Below are 27,757 nucleotides of genomic sequence, written 5' to 3' on the forward strand. Positions count from 1 at the left end.
CCGGGTCCCTGAAAGCCAGCCGCCGCTCCCTCGCCGGAATGCCCCTCCTTCCCCTTCCTCTGCCTTCCACTGGGGAAAGGGGGACGTGGAAGGAAATTAACTTTGACCCCCGGAGCCTGGCCCAGGGCCCAAGACTTGGGTGGAAGGCAGAGGCTCCCAGGACCCTCCCCGCCCCCTCCCTCCCTCCCGCCCAGTCCCCCTCCCGCTCCTTCCCCGCCCCGTGCGCCGCGGGCGGACCAGACGGAGGAGCGGGTCCCGAAGGGGCTGGCGGAGGGGGAGGCGGGGGCGGAGGGAAGGGCGGCGGGAGCCCGGCGGGTCCCACCCCCGGCGGCAGCCCCTGGCAGGAAGAGATCGCCGCGGAAGCCGCCGCCGGAGGGACGGACGAGCCGGGAGGGCGGGCGCCGGGGCGGCGGCGGGAGGGTCGGCGAGCCCCGGGGACTCGCCGAGGCTGGGGGCGCGCCGCGGGGAGCAGGGGGCGTGGCCTGGGCGCCCCGTTCTGGGGCTGGGGAGCCTCCCGCGCCGGGACCCGGGTGACACTTGGGGTTCCCTCCTTCCAGGGGCAGGGGGGGCAGCCATGCTCCTGGCCGGGGGCGACCCTCCGGCGCAGGAGTGGGTCATGCTGCAGACCAAGTCGAAGCCCCGCGTGCAGCGGCAGCGCCTGCAAGTGCAGCGCATCTTCCGAATCAAGCTGAACGCCTTCCAGAGCCGCCCGGACAGCCCCAATTTCTGGCTGCTGCTCGAGGGGCCCAGGGAGAACATGGGCAAAGCCAAGGTAAGCAGCGCCTCCCCGCCCCCACCCTGCCCTTCCTGTCGGCCCCCGCTCCCGCCCCGCTGCCAGCCGTGGGGACAAGGGTCCCCAAGGTCCCCGCCCTGGCTTCGGCAGTGTGAAGGGCAGGTACTGGGTACGACCCCCCCTCCCCCCAGGTCCGCAGCCTTGGGTTCCTTCTCGCTGGCTCCCTCTTTCTTTCTGCCCCACCCCTCTCCTGAGTGTCACTCCTATACCTCGAGTGACATGAGAGAGGCTCCGCGGGTGTGTACCCCCTGAGCCTTCCTTGGCCTGGGCCCCAGCATCTCCATCGGGGGAACAGCTTCAGCTCCTGCATTTCTGTGGCCTGTTCAGCACACCTCTTTGTTCTCCGCCAAGACGACCCTCCTGTCTCTTTTTAAGTCTCCTTAAATCTTCGGGACCTCTCAGAGTGCTGGGGCTCCAGGGGCCCTTGGAGATGCTACTAAATCAGAGCCGGCATTTTACCCACTAGTTGTCACGACCGGAAAGGGTAAGGGGCCTGTCTGAGTGCTCAGGTCAGCTAGGTGGGGGCCGTGGGGGCTGGGCCAGGAATCTGGAGCTCTGGGCCCCCTGCTCCACACTCTTGCAGGGGCTCAGGGTGGGGTGCAGCTGCTCTGGAAGGCACCAGCCCTTAGGAATGGGTTGAAATCTGGGAAGAGGGCCGTGGGCTTTCGGATTAAATGACTTCTGGATAGGCAGGTCGTAGTGCTCCTCTCTGTGTTCTCCCTGGCTTCTCTCTCAAGCTTCTCCTCCACTCTGGTCTCTCAAGTTTCCTTTGACACCCCCACCCCCACCCCCTCACCCCAAGTCATGGCCAAGGTCTCCCTCTGCCCCAGGATTCCTTTATCTTATCTTCTCCTGGTAGGAATGCTACAGCCTCCCTCTCCCCCGGACCGCACCAACGCAGACTTCTTCCCCAGCTGTGTCTACACCGACATCCTAATTGGTCAAGGCCATGGGTGGGGGAGGCCCTAAGCACTGGCCAGCGGGCAGGCTGGCAGGCGGGCAGACAGGCTGGAAAGTTCCTCCCTCAGCCCCTCTGCTGAGCTGCTGTATCAGCAGTTTTTTCAATTCTGACAGAGGTGCTGGGGGAGGGGCGGGGTGCCTGCCCAGAGAACAGATGTAGGAGCCCCTGAGATGAAGACTCTCACTCAGGGTGGGTTAACAAGAGGAGCCTTTTGGGTCGGTTGTTTTGGGTTTTTAATCTTTTTGTTGCTTTGAGCTACAGCAGCTCACTCTTGCATGTTACTAGTGCTTTCTGAGGTGCCCAACTCCCCTGCTCCGGGCTTAAATCCTGGATCACATTCTCCAGGCCTGTCTGCTCCTGTTCCCACTGCCTCCTCAGGGATCCCTCCCTCACACCCCAGGCCCTGCTAAGGTGGCTCCCTCATTTCCCCCACCCTGTTACCCCCTTCCCCTTTGTCTTCCCCTGGGGAGAGGCACTGTTTAAGATGGAAACAGAGCGTGAGGGGGTTCTAAGTGATTCCCTCCCTGATTTCACAGAATGAGCAGAAGGGCAGGGAGTATAAGGCGTTGTCCCTGGAGTTATGAAATCTGGGCTCAACTTGCTGTCACCAAGTCACACTGGGACAGATGGGTATGGTGGAGAGACTTTGAGATTGGGGTTTGCTATCTTCTAACTGGGCCAAATCATTTACCTTCCCTTGAGCCTGTTTTCTCATCTATAAAATAACATAACACCCACTTCATGGAAGGGTTGTAAGAATCAGCTGAAATAATGCATGCTTAAGCACTTTTGCAAAATGTGGAAAGCTATAGAGTACAGATGTCAGTTACTGTTGTTAACTAGCTGTGTAAGTTTGAGCAAGTCCTTTTCTCTCCCTCAGTCTCACTCTCCTTGTTTGTAAAGGGAGAAGATTGGATTAAATGCTCTCTAAGGTCGAGCGATCTGATACAGGAGAATTTCCCAAGTATAAGGATATATTGTGGTTTCCGTGTGGAGGTGCTGTGGCCGACCCCAATTCCAGCTGTAGGAACACAATCATGCACTTTGTTAATGGGATGCTATACACAGGCCAACCAACTGGCAGTGAGGTCTCAGTGAGATTGGAGGTTGCAGGATGTGGAAGGGTTGAGGATGAGGATGGCATGTTGGTGAGGGGAAAAAAGGGTCAAGAAGGATAGAGGCCTATCTCAAAAAGGCCTGGGTTGTGTTCTATATCATATGTGGCTGGTTTTCCAGGAAAATCTCTATAGAACTCTACAGTGCCTTTACATTGTTTTGTCGTGGTGGGATTTAAAAAATAAGGACATTGCCCTGGCTGGTTTGGCTCAGTGGATAGAATGTTGGCCTGAGGACTGAAGGTCCAGGGTTAGATTCCGGTCAAGGGCACATACCTGAGCTGTGGGCTTGATCCCTAGTAGGAGGTGTGCAGGAGGCAGCTAATCAATGATTATCTCTCATCATTGATGTTTATATCTCTCTCTCCCTCTCCCTTCCTTTAAATATGTTTTTTTAAAAATGAGGACATTGCTGGAATTCATTCTCAGGCAGCAAAAATAAATACTAGGGACGACTGACCTCTGAGATGAAATCGGCAAGTGGAAAGGAAGGTTTTAATAATGATCTAAGTTGCCCAGTGACGAGCTGAGCCCTCTGTCCTCCTGGGCAATGATGTGAGGAAGGATTGGACTCACAGAGAAGAGATGACATTCTCGCTTCTCCCCTTCTTGAAGACTCTTTCTGAAGATGGGGGAGGGAGGTAATGAGGAGCCAGAGACTGGGTTCAGGGAGCTGGGGAACAAGGTGTGGATTGCTATCTTTTGGCTTGGCTGTCAGTTGGAAGTTCATCTATCCTACTCCCCACTAACAGTTGAGCACAGTGCCATGGAAGCTGGTACTGGCCAGCGGTGTGCTGGCACTGGCCTTATTAAAATTTCAGGAAGTTTGCAAACTGGTTACATTCCACTGGTAGTTTGAAATCAGCCATGGGGGAGTCTTTACACCACAGAAAATAAATGCTATATATCAGAGCTGCCCCCCAATTGTGTTGGGGGCATCTTACCCTTCTCCTTTATTTTAAACTTTTTTCCCCCTTTTATCCAAGTAATTAACAATTTAAAAGTCCAATACTTTTGAAGAAGTTCACAATAGAACACAGTGAATCCCTGTCTGTCTTTCCCAACTCTCTCTTCGGTGCCCTTTCTTGTAGACAATGTTTACTCTGACATTTACACATCTCTACATTCCTAAAACAAAATTGTAGATACTGTTATCTTTTGATCAATCCCTTTTAGATCTTTTTTTTTCTTCCTATTATTGAAGGTGAAGATTTGATTTGAAGATTTCCAATATAGTAATTTTTAAATTTTCTGTTCAATTTATAAGTAGCATTTGCATCATTATGCCTTATGCAAACATTAACATTTGTACTATGATTACATTTTCTTTCTTTTTTATCTCACTGAGGTTTAGAACTTATTGTTTTTTAATATGCTTGTTTTTCTTTGTATCTATTGCTAATTTCTACAACTTTCAGAGGACATCCTTCCTTCTGTTTTGTCTGGTCTGTCATCCGGAGACTTCTGTTTGCTATCATTCTTGGCATCCCTTTGCCTTTTGTTGTTGCTGTTAAATGTTTTGTTTCCTGGGTTGAATATCTTCTTGGGTTACTACCCTGTTTCCCTGAAAATATTAATTTTTGCTCCCAAAGATGCGCTAGGTCTTATTTTCAGGGGATGTCTTATTTTTCCATGAAGAAGAATATGGTACACATTTATTGTTAAATGAAAATAAAGGAAATTTATTACCTGTATACGGTACTGTAGTACGGTAGCTGTCAACACAAACCAGACAAACTGTATATCCTACAGTATCAAGAATTTACTCATTTATTCAATGACAATCATGTCATCATCTTCTGGAACATCATCATAACAATCCAATTCCTGAATTTCCTGTGACTCCATTTCTTTCAGAATCAGTGGACCAAATCTTTCATGTTTAGCCTAGGGGGGCCTTATTTTCGGGGGATGCCTTATATTTCACTCAGAAGGAAACATGTAAGTAGGTCTTATTTTCGGAGGATGTCTTATTTTCGGGGAAACACGGTAGAGCACATCTATCAATAGCTTCATCAAACCCTAGCTGGTTTGGCTCAATGGACAGAGCTCCAGCCTATGGACTGATGGGTCCTGGGTTTGATTCCTACCAAGGGCACATGCCTGGGTTTCCAGCTCTATCGCTGGGAGAGGGAGTGCAGGAGGCAGCCAATCAATGACTCTTTCCTATCATTAATGTTTCTATCTCTCTCTCCCCTCTCCCTTTCTCTCTGAAATCAATTAAAATATGTTTTTAAAACAAGCTTCATCAAGATGAAAGATGGAGCAGTGGTAAAGTGTATACTGATGACTGCTCTCAATGTGGTTGTCTCTTGAGTCCTTTCCTCCAATCTGAACTAGTTGTCCTCTATGCCTGCTGACAGTTGTCATCCTAGAACAGTTCCCGACATATAGGTGCTCAATAATGATTTGATGAATGGATAAATAAATTCTGAAAATTCTCTTCATTATCATCTTGGAGATTGCCTTTGTGTTCTTCCCCCCCCCCCCCCCCCCAATATTTGTCTCCTTTCTTGTTTGCTGGGAAGTACTCTCCAGTAGCTTCCTGAGAAAGATTTAGGAAATAAAAAGTTGGAGTTTTGTATCTGAAGGTCACTTGATTGATAGTTTGGCTGGCATAGAATTATAAATGGGAAATTATTTTCCTTCAGAAGTGTAAAGGCATTATTCCAAAGACTTCTTGCTTTTTAGATGTCTGAAGCTATTCTGGGTCCACCCCTGGTCCTTTGCATGCGAAGTTTTCCTCTCTGAAAGTTTGTAGTTTCCCTAGCTGTTGTGAGGTTTCCCAGCGAGACCCCTTTGTGTAGATCTGTCTTCATCCATTGTTAGTTTCTGTCGTATTCAATGGGCCCTCATACTCTTCTGGATACTCATGCTCTTCAGATCAGGGCATTTTCTGGAAATACTTCGTGGATGATTTCCCCCTGCGTTTTCTATATTCTCTCTCTTCCTGGAACTCTTAATCAGACACTGGGCTTTCTGGACTGACTGGTCCACTTTTCTTATTTTTTCCAACTTTGACATTTTGCTTTGCTTTCTGGAGATTTCCTAAACTTTATCTTCCAATCCTTTTCTTGGGTCTTTAATTCCTGCCATCATATTTTTAATGTCTAAAAGTAATTTATGTTCTCTCTGAATTCTCTTAAAAAATAGTATCCTATTCTTGTTCACTGTGTACAATATTCTTAATTATCTCTCTAAGGAAAATGATAGTAAACTTTCTGAAGTTTTCTTCTCCCTCCCTATTTTCTTTTTCTTCAAGTTGCTCTCCACCACTTCCTGTATATATTTTGCATATTTATCTCATATTCGTTTTCTTCATATATTCTTGGTAATCTTTGCATGATTAAGAGTAAAACCCAAAAAGCCAACTAGGAACTGAGACTGAGGCTTCCTGATTTGGAGCTTGGCTGTACGGATAACTGGGGGCACTGTCTGTTAGGGAACCTGTTTGGTGGTCTTTGTTCTTGAGCTGGCTGGACTTCTAGACTGCATTTCTCTATTCTCTGTCCTGGAGCGTCAGGGTCTGGCTGCTGAATCTCTGAAAGAGAAGAATGAGTTTCTCTACACTCGGCCTTCTTTGTAGACATCATATTTGGCCCTTCTCCCTTCCCCCATGATTACTTTTTTTATGGTATTTACACTCTCAAGTATGCTGATAAACCTCTAATCCTAGGACCTGTTTTCAACTCTGTAGAGCAAGCCTCCAGTGGGTAGGAAGGTACTTGCCAAGCCTATGTTATTCAAACAACTTTACCTTAGTTTGCCTTTAAATTTTTTTTTTTTTTTTTTTAATGTTCCCCTTCAATTCCAATTCCAGAGTTTCTCGGTGTTGCTGTTTTCTGAGCCTTTTGTGTACTTGGCAGTGTAATTTTGGGTGGTTCTGGAAAGTAGACAATGAATGATAACTGACTTATGAGAAAGGAGAATCCTAAGTCAGGTGTTAAATAATAAAGCAACTTGATCAAGTATAGAGCAGAATTAAATGATTTAGTGTTGTTTTTATTTAATTTACAATTTCACAAAGGTCCTGTGGGACATTGAGCAATATGTTTTCATAAACACACCATTCTTTTTCTGTGCTTATTTTGTTCCTGCCTCCTCTCTATTTCTTTTCCCCTTGGAGAAAAAAGGTTTGGGTAGGCTTTATGCAGAAAAAGTGCTCCAGGTATATTCTGGATATAAATGCCTGCTGTGTACCTTTTCTTCTTCTTCTTCTTCTTCTTCTTCTTCTTCTTCTTCTTCTTCTTCTTCTTCTTCCTTCTTCTCCTCCTCCTCCTCCTCCTCCTCCTCCTTTTCCTCCGTCTCCTCCTTCTCCGTCTCCTCCTCCTCCTCCTCCTCCTCCTCCTCCTCCTTCTCCTTCTCTTCCTCCTTTTCCTCCTCCTCTTCCTTCTTCTCCTCCTCCTCCTCCTTTTTCTTTTTCTTCTTCACTTGAAACTATAGACAATATCATGGTTATACTTTGGAGTCAGAGTGGCTGAGTGTCCCAGCCTACTATCTGCATAAATTTGGGCCCATCCTTGCTCCCCCAAAATGAGGATGATAGTAATTTCCTTATAGAGTTGTGAGAGGAATAAATGAGATAATATGTGGCACATAGTAAGTGTTCAATAAATACTCAAATTTATTCTTTTGAAAATTATTTCAATTCCTATATATCTTTCAGTTAAAAATATTGAACAGCTAATGGCACAATAAATACTTTAAGCTCTTTACACAAAGAGAAAGAAACCACCCACCATCTTCTTACCCAGCACATCTCTTTGTGTTTACATATTGCTTTCACGTGGTTAGAATGTGGGGCGTATGGGATGGAGAGCCCGTTAAGGAGAGTGATCCCGTACCTGGTCAGATTCACCCTTGCTGGCAGTGGGTCCAGCTGAGGTCCTGGATGGGACGATGTTTTGAGATGGTTTTGGACTGATTAGAAAGGGGTTAGACCTGGGTCTAACTGCTGGGGTGCATTTCGGTCCCGTTGGGGAAGGGTTGGCAGTTTAGGCCCTGGGTCAGATGGAAGAGGCAAACATAGGCCATTGCAGGAAAGAATGGGCTGGGCACTGAGCAGAGGACCTGGAGCTGATTTCAGGGTAGCTGTTGGGGACCCAAAAATGGAGCATTTATTTCTAATGGAACTGCCAGAGGAGAGCAAGATGACCGTTGTCAACAAGGTGCTATGAAGTGACAATGAGGGCGAATGTGGTCAACATGAGTTGGCTGATTAAGAGGGAATGCTCACGCTCCTTTGGAGCTCATGGGATTGTCCTGGTGAAACTCAGCCATCTAGTGGAGGAGCCCAACCCCTCCCATCCCAGCAACTGCTAAAGACCGAGTATATGCACCCTGTCAACAGGAGGACTTGGTCTGCCCAGAAAGCCAGAGGCCTTTCTGCTAGTTCAGCCATTGTATGTGTCTGTGGGTTCTCCTGGATGCTGGCCCAGTGACTTATCTCCTCCTATCTTTCTCTGTCTGTTCTGGGTAACAGAGTTACCATGGTTACAGGCACTGATTGTACCACAGACCTGCTGTTGGAGGATTAAGCCAGAACCCCACAAGATTACCCTGTTGTCACTGTGTACTCAGCCTGAGGAAGTGGAAAGAACACCTGGTTTCAGGGTCAGACAGATGTGGCTTGTGGTCCTGGCCCAGTCACTCTTTATCTGTGTGTCCTTGGACAAGTTGCATAACCCTTCTGAGCCTGCAAAATGGGAATAGGCTGTGCCATTTTCTGAGCTTGGCCATTGATTTTTGAATCAATTAAAAAACTATTATCCTCATTTTACTGCTGAGGGAATATAGGCACGGGGGGATTAATAACTTGCCCCAGGTCACGTAAGTTCCTGGCACCTGGAGGATGCAATCCGCCTCCCGCTAGGTATTTCACAATTCTTGAAAGCTTGAACTTCAGGTGTACCTTGTTTAATTTGTCATACAGGCGAAGAGGCTGAGGCCATGCTCCTATCATTCCCTGGAAAGATGACAAATTTACCACAATTAACCTGACCTACTGAGGTCACATTGAAAGTAGAACCAGGTCCTTGTCTCCAAACCCCTCCAGGCCTTTCTCATTCTCTCAGAGTGTCCTGGAAAGAAATGAGTGTGTGAGGGGGCAAGACCAGGGAAAGAGAGGCTGGCCCTGAGAAGTCATTGGCTTCTGGTATGCTGGGAAAGGGCCCTTCTGGGTGGGGGAGTGTGAGCCAGTGGCCGCCCCCTAAAGGAATGACGTCCTTTGTGTTCTCCCCACTGCGGCTTCAGGAGTATCTGAAGGGCCTGTGCAACCCAGAGCTGTGGAAGGAGGTTCGCTACCCACCGGCCCTGCACTGCGCCTTCCTTGGGGCCCAGGGCCTTTTCCTCGACTGCCTCTGCTGGAGTACCCAGGCCTACCTGGTGCCTGGCCCCACCGGCTCCCTCATGGTGGGCGGGCTGACCGAGTCTTTCATCATGACCCAGAACTGGCTGGAGGAGCTGGTGGGCCGACTGCGCTGGGGCCCTGCCCCTGTTTTCACTCCCCGGAGTGCCTGGGAGGCCGAGGTGACCCGGGCCTTTGGGGCTTTGATCTGGATCCGTGGTGACCAGTACGCGGGGGACCTGCTGCAGCTGCCCCCAGCGGTCCAGGAGCTGCTGCTGAGCCTGGTGCGGGATGCTGCGGGCAAGGAGGACATCATCGAGTGGCTCGGCCGCCTCGGCACCTCCAACGCCCGCTCTGACCCAGAGGTCCTCATCTGCCCGTCACAGCAGCAGACGGAAGGCTCGGCCGTGATGTCTGTGGGTGATGGTCCTGGGCCTCTGCTGGAGATGAGGACCCTCCAGAATGGGAACACAGAAAATGCAAAGAGCTTAACCAGCCTGGGAGCCACCCCAGGCCAGAAGGCACCGCATGAGACAGCACACCAGCTGGTATGGTAAGTTTTGGAGAATCAGTCTGTCTTCCCTGCCCCTTTCCCTACTCCCCCAACCCAAGGAAATAATTTTGCACCTAACTGGCCTCCCCACCTTTCCAACAAACTCTGGCTTCCTCCAGGGTCGGTTCCAACAATCCTGGTGGTACGGACAGTGCTTACAAGGAAGGGCCAGTGCCAGTGATCGGCAGCCAGGATCCTGCAAACCACTTGCAAGCCTTGTCACAGCAGCGGCAGCTCCAGAGGCTGGAAGACAAGCTCTCCTTCCAGCCTCCCGTGACAGCCCTGGGTGTGTGTCCATCGTGGAAGGCTTGGGCTCCGGGGCCAGCCTTTGCACCCCTGTGGCCAGGGACTATCGCTACGACCTTCTGGAGGATCAATGAACTGCATTCTCTCCACCTGGCCTGGCTCCTGTCCCAGGCGTGCTTCACTTTCCCCTTCTGGCAGCGGCCTCTGGGCCCCATTCAGTTCAAGCTCCCCGGGCAGAGTCCTCTGCCCTTAAACCTGGAGTGGAAGCAGAAGGAGCTGGTTCCTTTGCCCAATGTGGAAAGCCCAGATGGGGGACCGGGAGGAGAGGCAGACCTGCAGAGTTGCCCAAGGCCAGAGACCCCCCCAAAAGTCATGAGTTTATTGGTGGTCTCGGGGGGCTCTGGTATAAAGGGCAAAGCTAGCCCAGGGCTTCCACAGGTAGGGCCACCTTTGGCCTCTGCACCCCAACTCCAAGCTGGAAGTGAGCTGGGGGATCAAGGAAGTGCACAGTGGGACTGTAAGGGGCCAGAAGAGGGGCCCTTACCAGCACCACCCACAGGGCAAGGGGTGCCTATAGCTCAAGAGAGGCCTGTGGGTCCAGGGGAGCCTATGGTTGAGTCAGCACCTGATGCTCAGATAGTGCCTGATGCTCTTGAAGTGCCTGTGGCTGCCGCAGTGCCTAGAGCTCAAACCCCACCCCAAAATGAAATGCTGTCTGCAGCCCCCAGAGTGCCTACAGCCCAGATGACGTCTGCAGTCCACACAGAACCTGCAGCCTCCCAAGGGCCTTCGGCTCCAACAAAGCCAGACACTCCTGGGGGGCCCACAGCTCAAAAGGCAGCTGTGGCTCAACCAGCACTGGCAGCTAATGTGGTACCGGCGACTCCGAAAGCCCCCACAGCTCAGAAAACCCCTGCAGCCAAAACAGCACCTGCTGGTCCCAAAACGCCCAAAGCTCAAACTGGGCCTCTGGCTAAAACAGGGTCTGCAGCTCCCAAAGCACCTGCGGCCCCCAAAACGCCTGCGGCCCCCAAAGCCTGCAGAGCTCCGAAAACCCCTGCAGCTCAGAAGGCGCCCACAGATCCAGGGCCAGCGTTGGATGCAGCCAAACTCCCGAGAGAGGCCCAGCCTCAGCCAAAGCGCAGTGCTTCCTCCCCAAAGGACCAGGGGGAGGCCAGGAGGCAGGGTCCCCAGTCCTGCAGCACCGTGGCTCCCGGTAGTAAGCACCAGCCTCAGGTGGGTGGGCTCCTGGGGGCTGGGGAGGGGGCCCCGAGGCAGCCGCCTCGACAGCCACAGGTGAACAGCACAGTGACCAGCTTCCAGAGGTACCACGAGGCCCTGAACACGCCCTTCGAGCTGAACCTGTCGGGAGAACCTGGGAACCAGGGCTTGCGGCGAGTGGTCATTGATGGCAGCAGCGTGGCCATGGTGTGAGTAGCATGAGGGTAGGCTGGGCATGCTGGGGCGCTGGGACAGGGCATCCCTGGGGGCACGGTGGGCACCCCTTTTTGACCTCTGTATAAGGGTGATGTGGTTCAGATGGGAAAAAGCTGGAAGTGGCCCATGTTGAGTGGCTGCTGCCTACTAGGCAGTGTGTGCGAAGTTGTCACCGCAGCTCTCAGCCCTGCACATGTGGGTTTCTGTCCTCCCTCTTTGGCAAAGGCAGAAAAGAGAGGTGATGAATCTTGCCCAAGGTCCCGGAGCCAGTAAGCATTCCAGCTGGTCTTTGGGTTCAGATTGTCCACTGCCGGGGTGCACGCTCTTTTCCTGCAGCCTGCCTCACATAACGTGGCATCAGTCATCCCCCAGCCAGGTGTCAAATGTTTAGCCTGAATCGTACGGCCCAGCACGAACCTCCTCTCTGAAGTCTTTCCTGATCAAGCCTTAGATCAAGACGTACCATGTGTATGTGTTAGCATGAATATATGTAAGACCACTTAATGTGCCAACAGGGTAGAGCGTTATCTGTGCTGAGCATACTCCCAGCAGAGTTGGTGGTCAGCAAATGTTTGCTTCCAGTTCTAACCTGAGTCTTTGGGTGGAGAGGTTGCCTTCTTCCTCTTCATGCCCTGCAGGCCCCTTTACACCTGTGCACACTCGCGAACATGCAAAACACACAGGAGGAGAGCTCACCCAGGAGGTGCTCACAGGATGTTTAATGATAGAGGGAAGGGCGAGGGCATTGCTGGTGTCTGATGCTGGTGCCCTGGCATTGCCCACTGTGCTGCTCAGGCTCCGAGGGAGGAGTGGAGGCAGGGCCATTCCTTGGCAAGAAATTACCCCCTCACTACTCCCCACCCCCACAGCCACGGCCTCCAGCACTTCTTCTCCTGCCGTGGCATCGCCATGGCAGTGCAGTATTTCTGGAACCGGGGACACCGAGAGGTCACTGTGTTTGTACCCACCTGGCAACTGAAGAAGAACCGGAGGGTGAGAGGTGAGCTGTCTACACTCTTCCTCCTTCCCCAGCCCCTGCAGCAGCACCCAGCTTTTCCTTTCCCTGCCTCTGCACCATGGCCGTTTCCACTTAGCCCTTCCTCTGACCATCTCTATCTTCTGCCTCTCACCTTCAGAAAGCCACTTTCTGACGAAGCTACATTCCCTCAAGATGCTTTCGATCACCCCCTCCCAGCTGGAGAATGGCAAGAAGATCACCACCTATGATTACAGGTGTGCCAGGCCCCGGGCCTTCTCCCTGTGGGTCTGCGGTTGGGCTGTGTCCGGTGGAGTCCTGCTCATCTGCTCTGTGTCCCAGGGGCCATTTCAGAGAGGCTGGCACATGGCCTCCGCGCAGAGGGACACAGTGAGGAGCCGGCTCTGCCTGAGGCCAGGGGCACTCCTGACTTGGGGACTCTGCAGCTCCCTTTGCCTAGTTAACAGGCAGTCTCCCCCCATGACCTGCGGACTGAGACCCCCGCTGTGGGTGGGTTAGCCCAGGTGACTCCTGGCGCCTCGAGTGAGTTGCTCCCCTAAGCAGCTGGTTGAAGTTCGTGTCTCAAGGAACTGCTCCAATTTCGCCCTTCCCCAGCCCTGGCACTGAGAGGAGGTATGTGTGTGGCTGTATGTGGTTGGAGCTCTGGCTGGCCTCTGAAAATGGTTAGACTGGCTCCATTTCCTAGCTAAAGCCCGAATCTCTCCCTACTTGTCAGCCCCAAGCACCCAGTCCTCCACCTGGCTGCACACAGTGTGCACAGGGGGGTCTGCGATGCCCCTGCTGCGGGGGCAGGGAGGCCCTGCGGGAGTCACTGGTCCTGGGCTGGAGTCCGGGGCGGCAGACACAGGCCTTGGCGTCACTTAGGCTCCTCCCCTGCTGGGCAGGGAGAAATTCTGTTCCTCGTCACTTTTCCCAACACTGACACCCTGCAGGCCTGGGAAGGGCTGGGTAGGGCCGCTCAGGCATCTCCCCTTCAAGAGCAAGGGGAGGTGTTTAAGAGCCTCTAGAATTAGATGCAGGCGAGGGTTTGAGGAAAGACAGCTTTTCTGCAGGAGGCCCCTCTGCTGGGCACTGGTGGAATAGCATGCTTTCAGCAATGGAGAAGGGATCTTTGAGAAATAGGTTTGTTTCTTCAGGTGTGTTTTTATATGTGTATACACACATACACACATGTGTGCCTTGGCATGTACATGACTGTTATGTGTTGGTGAAGAATAATAATGGAAAATGTCTGTGAATGCTGTGTGGGAGATGCTGAGCTAGAGGCTTCCATGTGTCATCATTCAGTTCAATCCTCACAGCAGGAGAGGGGAGGCATTTATGTCTTACAGATGCAGAAACGGAAGCAGTGAAATGCATGTGTGGATGGGAATGAGTGTGCGGGTTTATGTGGGTGTCTGTGCATGTGTACGTGAATTCCTAGGTGTAAAATGGGGGTCTGTGCTTGAATAAACAGATGGGAGGTGTACATAGGTGCATAGATGAAGGGAAGGGCTCCTGAGCCCTGGCTTCCCAATGACCAGGGGCAGTCTTTGTCCAACACAAAGGGAAGCTGCAGGTTCTTTTTCCCGGAGGCCCAGGGAAGGGAGGTCTGGTTACAGGGTCTCAGTGACGTTTGCACTCCCTGCAGGTTCATGGTGAAGCTGGCAGAGGAGACAGACGGCATCATCGTCACCAACGAGCAGCTCCACATCCTGATGAACAATTCCAAGAAGCTGATGGTCAAAGATCGGTGAGGTGGCCGAGAGGGGGCTGGGCTGTTCCTTCCCCGTGGGTGGCAGGCAGTGGGGTACTGGGGCAGTGAGAGGGTCCTTAGGCCTGTTTCCGCCAGCATCTGCCAGGAGGAGAGGTGGGGCTGGGTCCCTGTGGAGATGCCCAGGCAGCAATGGGGTGTGGGCGGGCCACGGGCTCCTCTGTGACTGCCTCCTCTCTCCAGCCTGCTGCCCTTCACCTTTGCGGGGAATCTGTTCATGGTGCCCGATGACCCCCTGGGTCGGGATGGCCCCACCCTGGACGAGTTTCTGAGGAAGCCAAACAGGTAAGGGGCCTCCCTGCACCCCAGCCCCTCCTGGACTGAATAGGAACCCGCCCTGCATGCTGGCCAGCCTTTGTTTAGTGTGTAACCGTGAGCAGAGGGATTTGACTCCTTCAGGTTTTCACACTTCTCCCATTTATTTGCACATCCACAAACCACTGCCAGTATGGTTTTGCACACACATGTTAATACTATATGTATCCTTCAACAACAGGCACTTGTAGTCAACATTGATTGTTTTTCTTCCAGATGTTAATCCACGTGGCTCACTTTAATGGTCGTGTGGCATTCCATTACAGGAGTTCCCAACAGTTATCGGATCTCTGTGGAGGGCCACTGACAGTGTTCTTGTTACGCCATTGGAACCAGAGCTGCAATGAGCAGTCTTGTTCTTGTTCCATTGTGTACAAGGACAGCTGTGTCCAGAGTCTATGCCAAGTAGAATTTATTCCATATTTATTATCCCCTTTGGTCCTCACGACCTGAGTTATACGTACATGACCACGATCTTCATTTTACAGATGAGAAATCCGAGACTCTAGTACTTTCCTAAGGTCCCTTTGCTGGTGGCAGCAGAACTGGTTTGCTGTAACTCTGATCCTGTGGCCTTCGCCCCTCGAGTCCCCTTGCTGACCATCTCCTCGTTCCCTGAGCCCAGCAGGGGACAGTGGTGGACCTTCTGGGCATGGCACCACTTCCTGGGCCTGGTCCTCCCAGTCCCATTTTCCCTGTTTGGAATAAAAGTGATTTGGTCGAGGTTTGTCTCTGGCTTCTCCAAAAACATTGTCAGACCTCCTTCCCTCTCCCCAGCGCCTCCAAACCCGCCCCCAGCCCCGCTTCTCTCTCTTTTTTAATGCACATCCTGCTGTGTCACCATGTAAAATGTATTTGAGTTGGGGCCAAAGTTTCTAAGCTTCCACCCTCCCACCTTTTTTCTCTGAGATCACTGGGGCCCCTTTTCACCCTCTTTTTCTCTCTTTAAAAAAATTAACAAAATAATTCTTTATTGTTGAAAGTATTACAGATGTCCTTCTTTTCCCCCATTGACTCCCCGCCCCAGGCCCTCACCGCCTCATTGTCTGTGTCCATGGGCTGTGCATATGTGCATACAAGGTCCTTGGTTGATTACCCCTCGCCCACCTTCCCTCTGAGATTCCACACTCTGTCCCATGCTTCCATGTCTCTGGATCCACTCCGTTCATCAGTTTATTTTGTTACTTAGATTCCACATATGAGTGAGATCAGGTGATACTTGTTTTTCTCTGAATGACTTATTTCACTTAGCATGATAAAATATTTTTATTGAGTATTACAGATGTCCCCTCCCCCCTCATGAGTCCCCTTCCCTGACTCTCCTCCCAGACCTTCACCACACTATTGTTTGTGTCCATGGGCTATGCATATTTGGTTATTCTCTCCCCACCCACCCACCCCCATCTTCCCTCTGAGATTCATCAGACTGTTCCATGCTTCTGTGTCTCCGGATCTATTTTGTTCATTAGATTCCATATATAAGTGAGATCATGTGATACTTATCTTTCTCTGACTGGCTTATTTCACTTAGCATATTACTCTCCAGGTCCCTCCATGCTGTCTTAAAGGATAAGAGATCTTTCTTTTTTACTGCTGCATAGTATTCCATAATATAAATTAGGGGTGTCGAACTCAATCAGAGAAGGGGCCAAAATCTAAAATCCAGCCTAAATCGCGGGCCGAATGGTTTACTGAACAGTCATAAACTGTCATTGTGATGGAAACGCAGCGGAGTGTAGTGATGACAGTGCGGTGCGGGCCACATTGCAAGGCCTGGCGGGACGGAATTGGCCCGCGGGCCTTGTGTTTGACACATGTGGTATAAATGTATCACAGCCTTTTTATCCACTCATCCACTGATGGGCACTTGGGCTTTTTCCAGATCTTAGCTATTGTAAATTGTGCTGTTATGAACATAAGGGTACATATATTCTTTCTGATTGGTATTTTGGATTTCTTAGAATATATTCCTAGAAGTGGGATCACTGAGTCAAATGACAGCTCATATTTAATTTTTGAGGAAACTTCATACATTCTGCATTCCCACCAGCAGTGTACTAGGGTTCCCTTTTCTCCACATCTTCTCCAGTACTTGTCAGTTGTTGCTTTGTTGAAGTTAGCCATTCTGACAGGTTGAGGTGATGCCTCATTGTCATTTTAATTTGCATCTCTGTGATGATCAGTGACTTTTATCTGAGGGAATGTGGGCGAGGGGTAATCAACCAAGGACCTTGTATGCACATATGCATAGCCCATGGACACAGGCATTTTTTCATATGTCTCTCAGCCATCTGTATGTCCACTTTGGAGAAACGTCTGTTTAGATCCTTTGCCCATTTTTTAATTGGATTGGGTTCCTTTTTGTTAATTTGTATGAGTTCCTTATATACTTTGGCTATTAAACCCTTATCAGATGTATCATTGGCAAATATGTTCTCCCAAACAGCAGGCTCCCTTTTCATTTTGTTGATCATTTCTTTTGCTGTGCAGAAGCTTTTCATTTTGTGTGGTCCCATTTTATTTTCTCCTGTGTTTCCTTTGCCCTAGGAAATGTATCAGCAAACATACTAGTATGAAAGATGTCTGAGATTTTGTAGCCTATGGTTTCTTATAGGATTTTTAAGGGTTTCACTACTTACATTTAAGTATTTTATCCATTTTTAGTTTATTCTTCATTGCATTAAATCTATAGACTGCTTTGGGTAGTATTTTATTTATTTTTCTTTTTAATTTTTTTAAATATAGATTTTTTATTAATTTCAGAGAGGAAGTGAGAGAGAGGGAGAGAGAGATAAAAACACCTCTGGGGATCAAACCCGAAACCCAGGCATGTGTGCTGACTGGAGATTGAACTGTGACCTCTGGTTCATAGGTTGATGCTCAACCACTGAGCCTATCAGCTGGGCAAGCCATTTTATTGATGTTAATTCTACCAACCCATGAACATGGAATAATCTTTTGCTTGTTTATATCTTCTTTTTCTATCTTTTTTTTTTTTTTTTATCATCCTGTAGTTTTCTGAGTATAGGACTTTTACCTCCTTTATTAAGTTGATTCCTAAGAATCTTTTAAGTTTCTCTTTCCGAGAGATCATTATTTGTGTATAATAAAAATGCCATTGATTTATGGGTGCTAATTTTGTATCATGCTACATTGCCAAATTCATTTATTAAATCTAGTAGTTTTTTGGTGGAGTCTTTAGGGTTTTCTATTTACATCATCATGCATGTCATATGTGAATAATAACAGTTTTACTTTCTCCTTTCCAATGTGGATGCCTTTTATGTTTTCTTCTTGTCTGATCACTGTGGCTAGGACTTCCAGTACTATGTTGAATAAGTGGTGAAAGCAGACATCCCTGTCTTGTTTCTGTTCTTAGATGAAATGGTTTTAGTATTTTTTTTCTTTTCTAAATTTTTATTGATTTCAGAGAGGAAAGGAGAGGGAGAAAGAGATAGAAACATCAATGATAAGCTCATTGATCGGCTGCCTCCTGCACACCCCTACTGGGGATTGAGCCCCCAATCCAGGCATGTGCCCTTGACTGAAATTGAACCTGGGACCCTTCAGTCCACAAGCCGATGCTTTATCTACTGAGCCAAACCAGCTAGGGTTGGTTTCAGTTTTTGCCCATTAAGTGTAATGTTGGCTGTGAGGTTTGTCATATATGGCCTTTATTATGTTGAACTATAATCCCTCTCTTCCCACTTTCCTGAGAGTTTATATAAAAAAATGGGTATTGTATTTTGTCAAATGCTTTTTTTATGCATCTATTGATATAATGATGTAATTTTTGTCTTCCAATTGGTTTATGTGATGTATCACATTTGGTGATTTGCAAATACTGTACCAGCTTTGCATCCCTGGGATAAATCCCATTTGGTTGTGATGTATGATCTTTTTAATATATTGCTGGGTTCGATTTGCTAATATTTTGTTGAGGAATTAAGCATCTGTGTTCAATAGGGATATTGCCTGTAATTCCCTTTAAAAAATATTTTTATTGATTTCATAGAGGAAGAGAGAGGGAGAGAGAGATAGAAACATCAATGATGAAAGAGAACCATTGATCGACTGCCTCCTGCATGCTGCCTATCAGGGATTGAGCCTACAACTCAGGCATGTGTCCTTGATTGGAATCAAACCTGAGACCCTTCAGTCTGCAGGCTGATGCTCTACCCACTGAGCCAACCAGCTAAGGCGGGCCCATAATTCTCTTTCTTTGTAGTGTCTTTTTCTGGTTTTGAAATTAGGATAATGGTGGCATCATAAAAAGAGCTTGGAAGTGTTCCTTCCTCTTGGATTTTTTTTGGAATAGTTTGAGGAGGATCGATGTTAATTCTTTGAATGTTTGGTAAATGTCCCCGGTGAAGCCATCCAGACCGGGCTTTTGTTTGCTGGGAGTGTTTTGATTACTGTTTCAATTTCATCGGTTGTTATTGTTCTATTTATGCTTGTTGATTCTTCCTGATTCAGTTTTGAAAGGTTGTATTTTTCTGGGAATTTGTCCATTTCATCCCCATTGTTCAGTTTGTTGGCATATAGTTGTTGGTAGTATTTTCTTATAATCTTTTGTATTTCTGTGGTGTCAGTTGTTACTTCACTTCTTTCATTTCTGATTTTATTTATTTTGGTCCTCTCTGTTTCTTAATAAGTCTGGCTAATGGTTTATCAATCTTGTTTATCTTTTTAAACCATCAGCTCTTGGTTTTCTTGACCTTTTGCATTATTTTTTGACTCTATATATTTTATTTCTGCTCTAATCTTTATTATTTCCTTCTTTCTACTTACTCTGGGATTTTTAGTTCTCTTTCTAATTGTTTAAGTTGTAGTGTTAGATAATTTATTAAAAGTTTTTTTTTTTGTTTTTTTTTTTTTTTTTTTTTTTTGCCAGGCTTCTAGTGCTACGAACTTCCCCCTAAGGACTGCTTTCACTGTATCCCATAGATTTTGTGTTGTTGTGTGTTCATTTTCATTTGTTTCCAGGAAGTTTTTTATTTTCTTTCTTGATCTCATTGTTAACCCATTCATTGTTTAATAGCATGCTATTTAGCTTCTATGTGTTTGAATGTTTTTGAGTGTTTTTACTGTAGTTGATTTCTAATTTCATTCCATTGTGATCTGAGAAGATGCTTGATATTACTTCCGTCATTTGGGGCATTTTTGTCTTCCCATTTTGGCTGCCTGTTTGGGTTTGTTTCCACATATTAGGTACATCTGCTATGACTCCCAGTCTCTTCAGAGGGTCTCTGTGCAGGACAATGTCAGATGCTGTTTGTGACTAGCCCTGAGTACCTTGTTTGGAGGTATAAGCAATCCACCACTGTGACTCCTTCTGTCAGGGCTGAGTTTGGAAAAGACCAAGATGTGCACCAACCTTGGCTTTTCCTAGCCCTGGATCCAGAAGCAGATCAGGCAAAAACTCAAAGCACCCAGAGATCCACCTCTGCCAGGAGGCTGATTGTTATTCTCAGTCTCTTATTTAGCCTCAAGCTATAGACCACAGCAAGATGTAAACTCAGCAGGTTTTCCTAACAGGGTGGAGCAATTGCTTCCTCCCCGAGGCAAAAGCTGTCTGATGGTTAAGGTCTGCCTGGGAAAGGTGTCTTCTGCCGGATGAGGGAATGACTCAGCACCGGAATCTGGGTGGCTGCTCTCTGGAGCTCTCGCCCCAGAGCCCTGAACCCTGGATTCTCCTTACACAGCTCTAGTTTACTCTGTCCTCCCGCTGCTGAAGCCTAAGGTGAGTAGCTACACAGGAAATTTTGTGCATTGCCCATTTAAGGGGGTGCCTGCATTTCCAGCTGTCTCTCTCTGACAGATAGCAACCCTGCAGCTTTCTGCAAGCAGATGTTATGTCGGCACCTTTCTTGGTTTTGATCCTTTGGGCTGGGGAGCCCAGCTTGAGGTTTAGCCTCCAGAGTTCTCAGTGGCAACCCCTCACGGCTGAGATATCTCTCTGGAACTTCATCTTCTGTCTGTGGGAGCCGGGCTAGCCCATCTGTGCCTCCACACTTCCTGCCAGTCTCTATGAGGTCTCCACTTTCCATCCTTGGTTATCAGGGTTCTCTCAAGCTAGTCCTCAGTTGATTATTCAGGATGGTTTTTCTATATTTTAGTTGTATACCCAGTTTGGTCCTGGGAGAGTGTCAGTGCAGCTTCTACTTAATCTGCCACCATCTTGGAATCCTCTCCTTCCCTCTCTTGACCTCTCCTTGGCTTGCTCATCCAGGGGTTAGGTTGGAAGCACCAGCCATCTAATTCTTATCGACCACTGACTTAACACTGATTGAAAATGCCACTTGGTCAATGAGGTTTTGACTTTATAAGCCTTCAAAGCAAGGCAGAATCTCATATTGAGGCCTGATACATGGTGGAGGTAGGGGAAGTACTTGCAGCCATGGTCCTGACTGAGGCTCTACTATGTCGGGGGCTGGCACTCTGCCCAGCTTTAGAGATACTGAGCAATGGGGTGGCGCTCCAAAGGGTTTCCACTGGTGTGGTTTCCCCCTTGGATGACCTCTGGGGGCAGGCTTTCTCTTTCCCTGTTGCATCAGTCCCTCTGCTCTGCTGTTTTGGTGCAGGTTGGATACTGACATTGGCAACTTCCTGAAGGTGTGGAAGGCTCTTCCTCCCAGCTCAGCCAGGATCTCTGAGCTGAGCGATACCTCCAATTCAGAGCCCCCGGAGAGTCCTCAGAAAGTGGAAGAAGTTAGGGAGGAGAAGGAAGAGAGGCAGGATGAAGAGCCAGAGCCGAGGGAGAGACAGGACGAGGAGCAGAGCGAGGAGCAGGACACACAGAGGCCAGCCGAGGAAGAGGACCAGGACTCCTCGCCGACATCGGTGTTTAAGTTTGAGTGCCCCGCCCTTTCAGAGGAAATCCTCCGGTGCCTCAGCCTCCACGATCCCCTCGATGAAGCCCTTGACATCGATCTCCTTCCAGTGGTGGCTCCTCCATCCCTAGGTATCCCCTGGGATGGGAAGGCTCCTTGCCAGCAGATTCTTGCCCACCTGGCCCAGATGACCATCCCCAGGAACTTCACTGCACTCTCCTTCTTCATGGGATTTATGGACTCCCACCGGGAAGTCATCCCCGACTATGAAGCCCTTGTGGGCCCACTACACAGCCTCCTCAAGCAGAAGCCAGACTGGCAATGGCACCAGGAGCATGAGAAGGCCTTCCTGGCCCTGAAGCGAGCCCTGGTGTCTGCCCTCTGCCTGAAGGCCCCTGACTCTCAGCTGCCCTTTTACCTGGAGGTGATGGTGAGCCAAGTGGCCCTGACGGCCACTGTCTATCAGGAGAACTCAGGGAAAAAGCACCTCATTGCCTATACCTCAAAACCCCTCCTCCCCGACGAGGAGAGCGAGGGCCCCCAGTCAGGGGGAGACAGCCCCTACGCTGTGGCCTGGGCCCTCAAACACTTTTCCCGCTGCATTGGAGACATCCCAGTGGTCCTGGACCTTTCCTACGCTGCTCGGACCACTGTGGACCCTGAGGCATGGGAGGGCCACAAGCTTTCCAAAGCATGGTTGATCCGATGGGCCCTCTTGGTACAGGACAAAGGCAAGAGGGCGCTGGAATTGACCCTTCTCCAGGGCCTGCTGGGGAAAAACCGACTGCTGACACCCTCATCCTCCATGCCTCGTTTCTTCCAGGTTCTGCCTCCTTTCTCTGACCTGTCCACTTTTATCTGCATCCACATGTCAGGCTATTGCTTTTACCGTGAGGATGAGTGGTGTGCTGGCTTTGGTCTCTATGTCCTGTCTCCCAACAGCCCACCCGTCTCCCTTTCCTTCTCTTGTTCACCTTACACACCCACCTATGCCCACCTGGCTGCCGTGGCCTGCGGCCTGGAGCGCTTCAGCCAGTCCCACTTCCCCGTGGTTTTCCTCACGCACTGCCACTGGGTCTTCAGTGTCCTCTGGGAGCTCCTGCCCCTGTGGAGGGCCCGGGGCTTCCTGTCCTCTGATGGGTCCGCGCTACCTCACCCGAGCTTGCTCTCCTACATCATATCCCTCACTTCTGGCCTCCCATCCCTTCCATTTATCTACCGAACCGCCTACCGTGGCTCCCTGTTTGCTGTGACAGTGGACAACCTGGCCAAGCAGGGTGCACAAGGGGGCGGGGAGTCTTGGAATTTGCCAGCAGATGTGCCAGTCCCCATAGTGACTCCCCATACCATGTGCAAGAGGCCCAACTTGCTGGCATTACAGCTGAGTGACAGCACCCTGGCAGATGTCATTGCCAAACTGCAGGCTGGGCAGAAATTGTCCAACTCCTCTCCCTTTAGTTCTGCCTCTAACTCACTCAGCGTGGATCAGGAGAGTGGCCTCCTTCTGTTCAAGGGAGATAAGAGGCCCAAGGTCTGGGTCGTCCCGAGGCAACTCCGGAGGGATCTGATTTTCTCTGTGCATGACCTCCCCGTGGGGGCTCACCAGAGGCCTGAGGAGACCTACAAGAAGTTGCGGTTGTTGGGGTGGTGGCCCGGGATGCAGGAGCATGTCAGAAATTATTGTAGGAGCTGCTTGTTCTGCATCCCCCGAAATCTCCTAGGCAATGAGTTAAAGGTTATCGAGTCCCTGTGGCCCCTCAGGTCGACTGCCCCCTGGTCAAACCTGCAGATTGAGGTGGTGGGCCCAGTCACTGTAAGTGAGGAGGGCCACAAGCATGTTCTGATTGTGGCTGACCCCAACACCAAGTGGGTGGAAGCATTCCCGCTGAAACCCTACACACATATGGCTGTGGCCCAAGTGCTGCTTCAGCATGTATTTGCAAGGTGGGGTGTTCCTGTGAAGCTGGAGGCCACCCAAGGCCCCCAGTTTGCCCGGCATGTTCTGGTGAGCTGTGGGCTGGCCCTGGGAGCCCAGGCTACCTCCCTGAGTAGGGATCTCCAGTTCCCCTGTCTGACAAGCTCAGGGGCCTACTGGGAATTCAAGAGGGCCCTCAACGAGTTTATCTTCTTGCACGGCAAGAAGTGGGCAGCTTCCCTGCCCTTGCTGCACCTGGCCTTCAGGGCCTCCTCCTCCCAGGCCACACCATTCCAGATCCTGACCGGGGGCCAGGAGAGGCTGATGGGACCCTTGTGGTGGGAGATGAGCAGTGCCAATATAGAAGGGCTCAAGATGGATATCTTCCTGCTACAGCTGAAGGGGGAGCTGCTGGAGCTCCACTGGAGGATGGCTGACAAGGTCAGTGAAAAAGCGGAGAATAGGCGTTTCAAGCGGGAGAGCCAGGAGAAAGGGTGGAACGTGGGCGACCAGGTCCTCTTGCTGTCCCTCCCCAGGAATGGCAGCAGTGCCAAATGGGTGGGTCCCTTCTATATTGGGGACCGGCTGAGCCTGTCTCTCTACAGGGTCTGGGGCTTCCCAACTGCAGAGAAGCTCGGGTGTATCTATCCGAGCAGTCTGATGAAGCCCTTTGCCAAGAGCGGCACCCCCCTGTCCCTCAAGTTCTTGGAGCAGTGAGCTGAAGCAGCAGGGGAGGTCCCGCTCCCAGGGTCCTGGGCTGCTGCTGCTAGGCCTCCCCCTACACCCATCAGTGCTCTCAAAGCCCCCCACCCCCCTGGGGGGGGGGCCCTTTGTGCCTTTTGTGGAGAAGTTACTTCATAAAGCCTTGCTTGAATTGCCTTGACTGGGGACCAGCATCCCTATGGAAATGACCCCAGTGTGGGGTATTGCGAGAATCTGCTGTCAGATATGGGCCTCTGGCAGTTTCCCCTGACTAAGGTAGGCCAGGCTCAATGTCTTTCCCCCAGTATCCCCTTCACCCTGTCACACATGTGCAGGTGTATTCACACACACACACACACACACACACACACACAGAATTTGACTCCTGGCTACCTAACCATAAAACAGTGTGGCTCGAACCAGAACCACACTGCACTCTCAAACAGAAACCTCGAATGTAGACTCCTCTCCCCCGACCTTCATCTGGGGACCCTTTGCCCTTGTAGTTGTCACAGTTGACACAAATCCACACGGGCTGTGAAGAGGCAGCCTGTTCCCATTCTCATGGCCAGCTTCTCGGCCAGGCTAGGCCTGCCCCCCCGTCCAGGAAGCGCTGGCAATCCTGGGCCCTGAAGCTTGGAGCTGGGGCGGGAGGGTGGGCTTGTCAGCACAGAAAGGCAAGGGGGAGACTGAGTCAGCCTACCTCATTTGACTCCAGCTAATGGAGATAACGCTGACCCCTGCTGTGATGGTATGAACCCCACAGGAATCAAGGATCTTGATGCCAAGTGCGGCATCTACCTGAAGAGCTGCTTCAACTAGACCAAGGGGCCGAGGCCTCTCTTTCAAGGGGGAGTGTGTCTGAAGTGAGCAGTGTGGCAGACGGTGAGGTGCTGATGTGGCTCTACCTCCCAACCCCACCCCAAAGCCCACAGCCCTCTCCTCCTCCTGCCTCCACTGTGCCCTGCATCCCCAGCCCCCACCTAGTGTGTGACTGCTGTGGTTGAATCACCCCCAGCCCCTGGACCTGCTTTCTGTGTAGGGCAAAACCTGGGCTCTGTCCGAGCACTCTGCAATGATTGCTCTTATAGCAAGAGTGAGTTCTCATAGGTGGATGTGCTTACACTCACCCTAAGGCTTGCTGCCACCACTGACACAATGAACTCCAGGGAAGGCCAGCACCATAGCCCTCTGCCTGAGCCTCTGAGGAGTTTTATTTCTCCAAAACTGAGCCAGTCTCCTGGCCTAGCTCAGGTTGCCAACACATGTGGCATTGCAAGAGCCAGAGTAGAACCTGCCAGAGAGTAGGATTTGCTTGTTTTACAGCCAAAGAAATGCCCAGAGAGGGAAAGTGACTTATCCCAAGTCACATAATAGTTCATGGCTAAACTGGGACTAGGATTAAATTTCCTGACTCCCAGTTCACCATAGACAGAAAGGGTTCTGGTGACAGGTTCAGGTCAGACAATCCCTCAAAACCCTGTACTTATATCCCCTCCAACTCCTCATTTCCCATATCTTATTGACAAACTACTAGATGTTGCCCCTTTAACCATTTCCAGATGTTAATTCTGTTCAGGAAAGAATGCTTGGATGACATGAGAAATTGAAAGGTGAGCTGTGAGAGTTTTCGTAGATACCCTCTTCTTTCCTTCCCCTCCCACTTCTCTACCCTCTCTGTCTAAAGGTATGGCCAACCTCATTTCCTTCTCCAGTGCTATACCCATCCCTCCTATAAAACACATTTATGATCTAATACCCTTTTATTTTTCATTTGATTTATCAATAAACAGATCAATATGGAGCCAGTGTCCAGTTCTTTTTGTAAAAAAATATAATTTCAGAGATGAAGGAGAGGGAGAGAAAGATAGAAACATCAATGATGAGAATCACTGATCGGCTGCCTCCTGCACACCCCCTACTGGGGATTGAGCCCACAACCCATGCCTGTGCCCTTGACCAGAATCAAACTTGGGGCCCCTTCAGCCTGCAGGTCAAAGCTCTAGCCACTGAGCCAAACAGGCTAGGGCTCAGTTTTTTTTTGTTTTTTTTTTAGCTTCATTTCAATTATGAGAGTGAGTAGGTTGGGGGGCAGCCATGCGGCATGGTTGCTGCATGTTACCAGGCCAGCTTGCAGATTTGAAGACCTGGAGGGCACCTTTTCAAGTTCATCTGACCCAAACACTTACAGACCAGATCAGATCAGCACCCAGGTAAGTGATCTGAAGGCCCATGGCTGGTTCATGGCAGGGCCAGGAGGAAAGCCCAGGCTGTGGTTTCCCAGCTGGTGCTCTTTCCTGTTTACGTCTTGAAAATGGTCAGGATGAGATTTCTCTTCTTCACTGTTGAACAATTTACACAGATTGAAGATTCCTCCTATTTTCAAAGGAGTGAATTAAAAAAATTTGACCACAGCTGAGCACTGGATACTAGTCACTGCTTCTCTTGTTTATACCCATCACCTTTCCCTTCTCTCTGGTGGCACTGGTAGGTGGGTTCCCCAAATCTCTAACAGAGAAATTACGAAGTCACCAGTATGCAGACAGTTCAATGACATAAGCAGACTATACAGAACACTCCACACTGTATCCTGTTCCCACACTAAAACATACATAAATTATCTGGTGAGATTAGGATGACCCTCAGTTTTGCTGTATAGTATTTCCCTAGCAAATATTTACTATCAATAAGTCTGTGTTCATGGGTAAAGGTGAACCCAAAAGAAAGAAACATTTTGACTGGTAAATGGCCATAATAAAACAAAATAAAAATCCTGTTTTTTAAAGATTGTCCAAGAATCCTTGGGACATGTATAAGTTTAACTTGTCTATTAATTCATATGGTAACAGTAACTTACATTTATTGAGTACATTCTCTGAGCCAGGCACTGCTCTAAGTGCTTTCCAATCCTGTGAGGTACATACTGGTACAACTATTCTCTCCATTTTACAGATGGGGAAAATGAGGCACAGAGAAGAGAATTGAATTGCTCAAGGTCCTGAGCAGCTACTAAGTAAGAGACTCCTGTGTTCACCATCTTAACCACTATGCTCACTGACTCTCATGCAAGTATATTAACTTTGTTCCTCCAGCTTCTTCCCACCAACCCATCTATGGCCTTTCCATTTTTCATCAATGTTATATAGTGTCAGCTAAGATTTCTCCATTTAGGTTTGGCCCAGATTAATGTGATTTATAAACTAAAATAGTTGTGTCTATAAATTTACCTCAGTTGTGTCTATAGATGATTCTTTTGTCCCTGGTAATGTTTTCACCTTTATTTACTGATTGTGTGTGTGTGTGTGTGTGTGTGTGTGTGTGTGTATATATATATATATATATATATATATATATATATATATATGTCTCAATTTGTTGCTCCACTTACCTATGCATTCATTGGTTGACTCTTTCTTGTATGTACCATGACAAGGATCAAAGCCATAGCCTTGGTGTATTGGGATAATGCTCTAAGTGCTTTGAAGTCAATGGACACTTCCTAGTCCTTCTGTTACTGGGGCTCTCCCTTACATTGGATCCTGTTGACCACACCCTCTGATCCTGTTGACCATATTCTCCAGTTATGGATGCCATTTCTTCCAAACATACTCTCTTCCTCTCCTCTCACCTCTCCTATATGTTCAACTGAGCTCCTTGGCCAGGGCTGGCCCTGGTAAGTTTTGACTTGAATGCCATACTCTCTTTTTCTAAGAGGTGCCATTTTCCCTCAGTTAATAAATGGTGTTATTTCATAGGTTTCCACATTCTTGCAGATGGTGAAAAATAAAGCA

General features: G+C 49.4%; 1 protein-coding gene across 1 annotated transcript; it reads left to right on the forward strand.

The window, feature by feature from the left end:
* On the forward strand, positions 1 to 25,770 carry NYNRIN (NYN domain and retroviral integrase containing). Its single transcript, XM_036450420.2, has 8 exons — positions 1 to 772; positions 9,122 to 9,768; positions 9,888 to 11,444; positions 12,321 to 12,451; positions 12,588 to 12,684; positions 14,079 to 14,180; positions 14,385 to 14,486; positions 21,101 to 25,770. Exons 1-8 carry the CDS (start codon positions 575 to 577, stop codon positions 23,979 to 23,981), a joined length of 5,715 nt encoding a protein of 1,904 aa, XP_036306313.1. The 5' UTR covers positions 1 to 574; the 3' UTR covers positions 23,982 to 25,770.
* Positions 25,771 to 27,757: the final 1,987 nt, after the last annotated feature.

This window comes from Pipistrellus kuhlii, unplaced genomic scaffold (genome assembly GCF_014108245.1).
Source record: "Pipistrellus kuhlii isolate mPipKuh1 unplaced genomic scaffold, mPipKuh1.p scaffold_m20_p_1, whole genome shotgun sequence".
In the NCBI taxonomy this organism is placed as follows: Eukaryota; Metazoa; Chordata; class Mammalia; order Chiroptera; family Vespertilionidae; genus Pipistrellus; species Pipistrellus kuhlii.

Bases quoted from the DNA above. Each gene is read 5' to 3' on its own strand.
- NYNRIN (XM_036450420.2), top strand. From the start codon at position 575: ATGCTCCTGGCCGGGGGCGACCCTCCGGCGCAGGAGTGGGTCATGCTG. The intron at 9,769-9,887 runs GTAAGTTTTGGA...GGCTTCCTCCAG, and splicing joins ACAGCACACCAGCTGGTATG to GGTCGGTTCCAACAATCCTG. The intron at 12,452-12,587 runs GTGAGCTGTCTA...TCTCACCTTCAG, and splicing joins GAAGAACCGGAGGGTGAGAG to AAAGCCACTTTCTGACGAAG.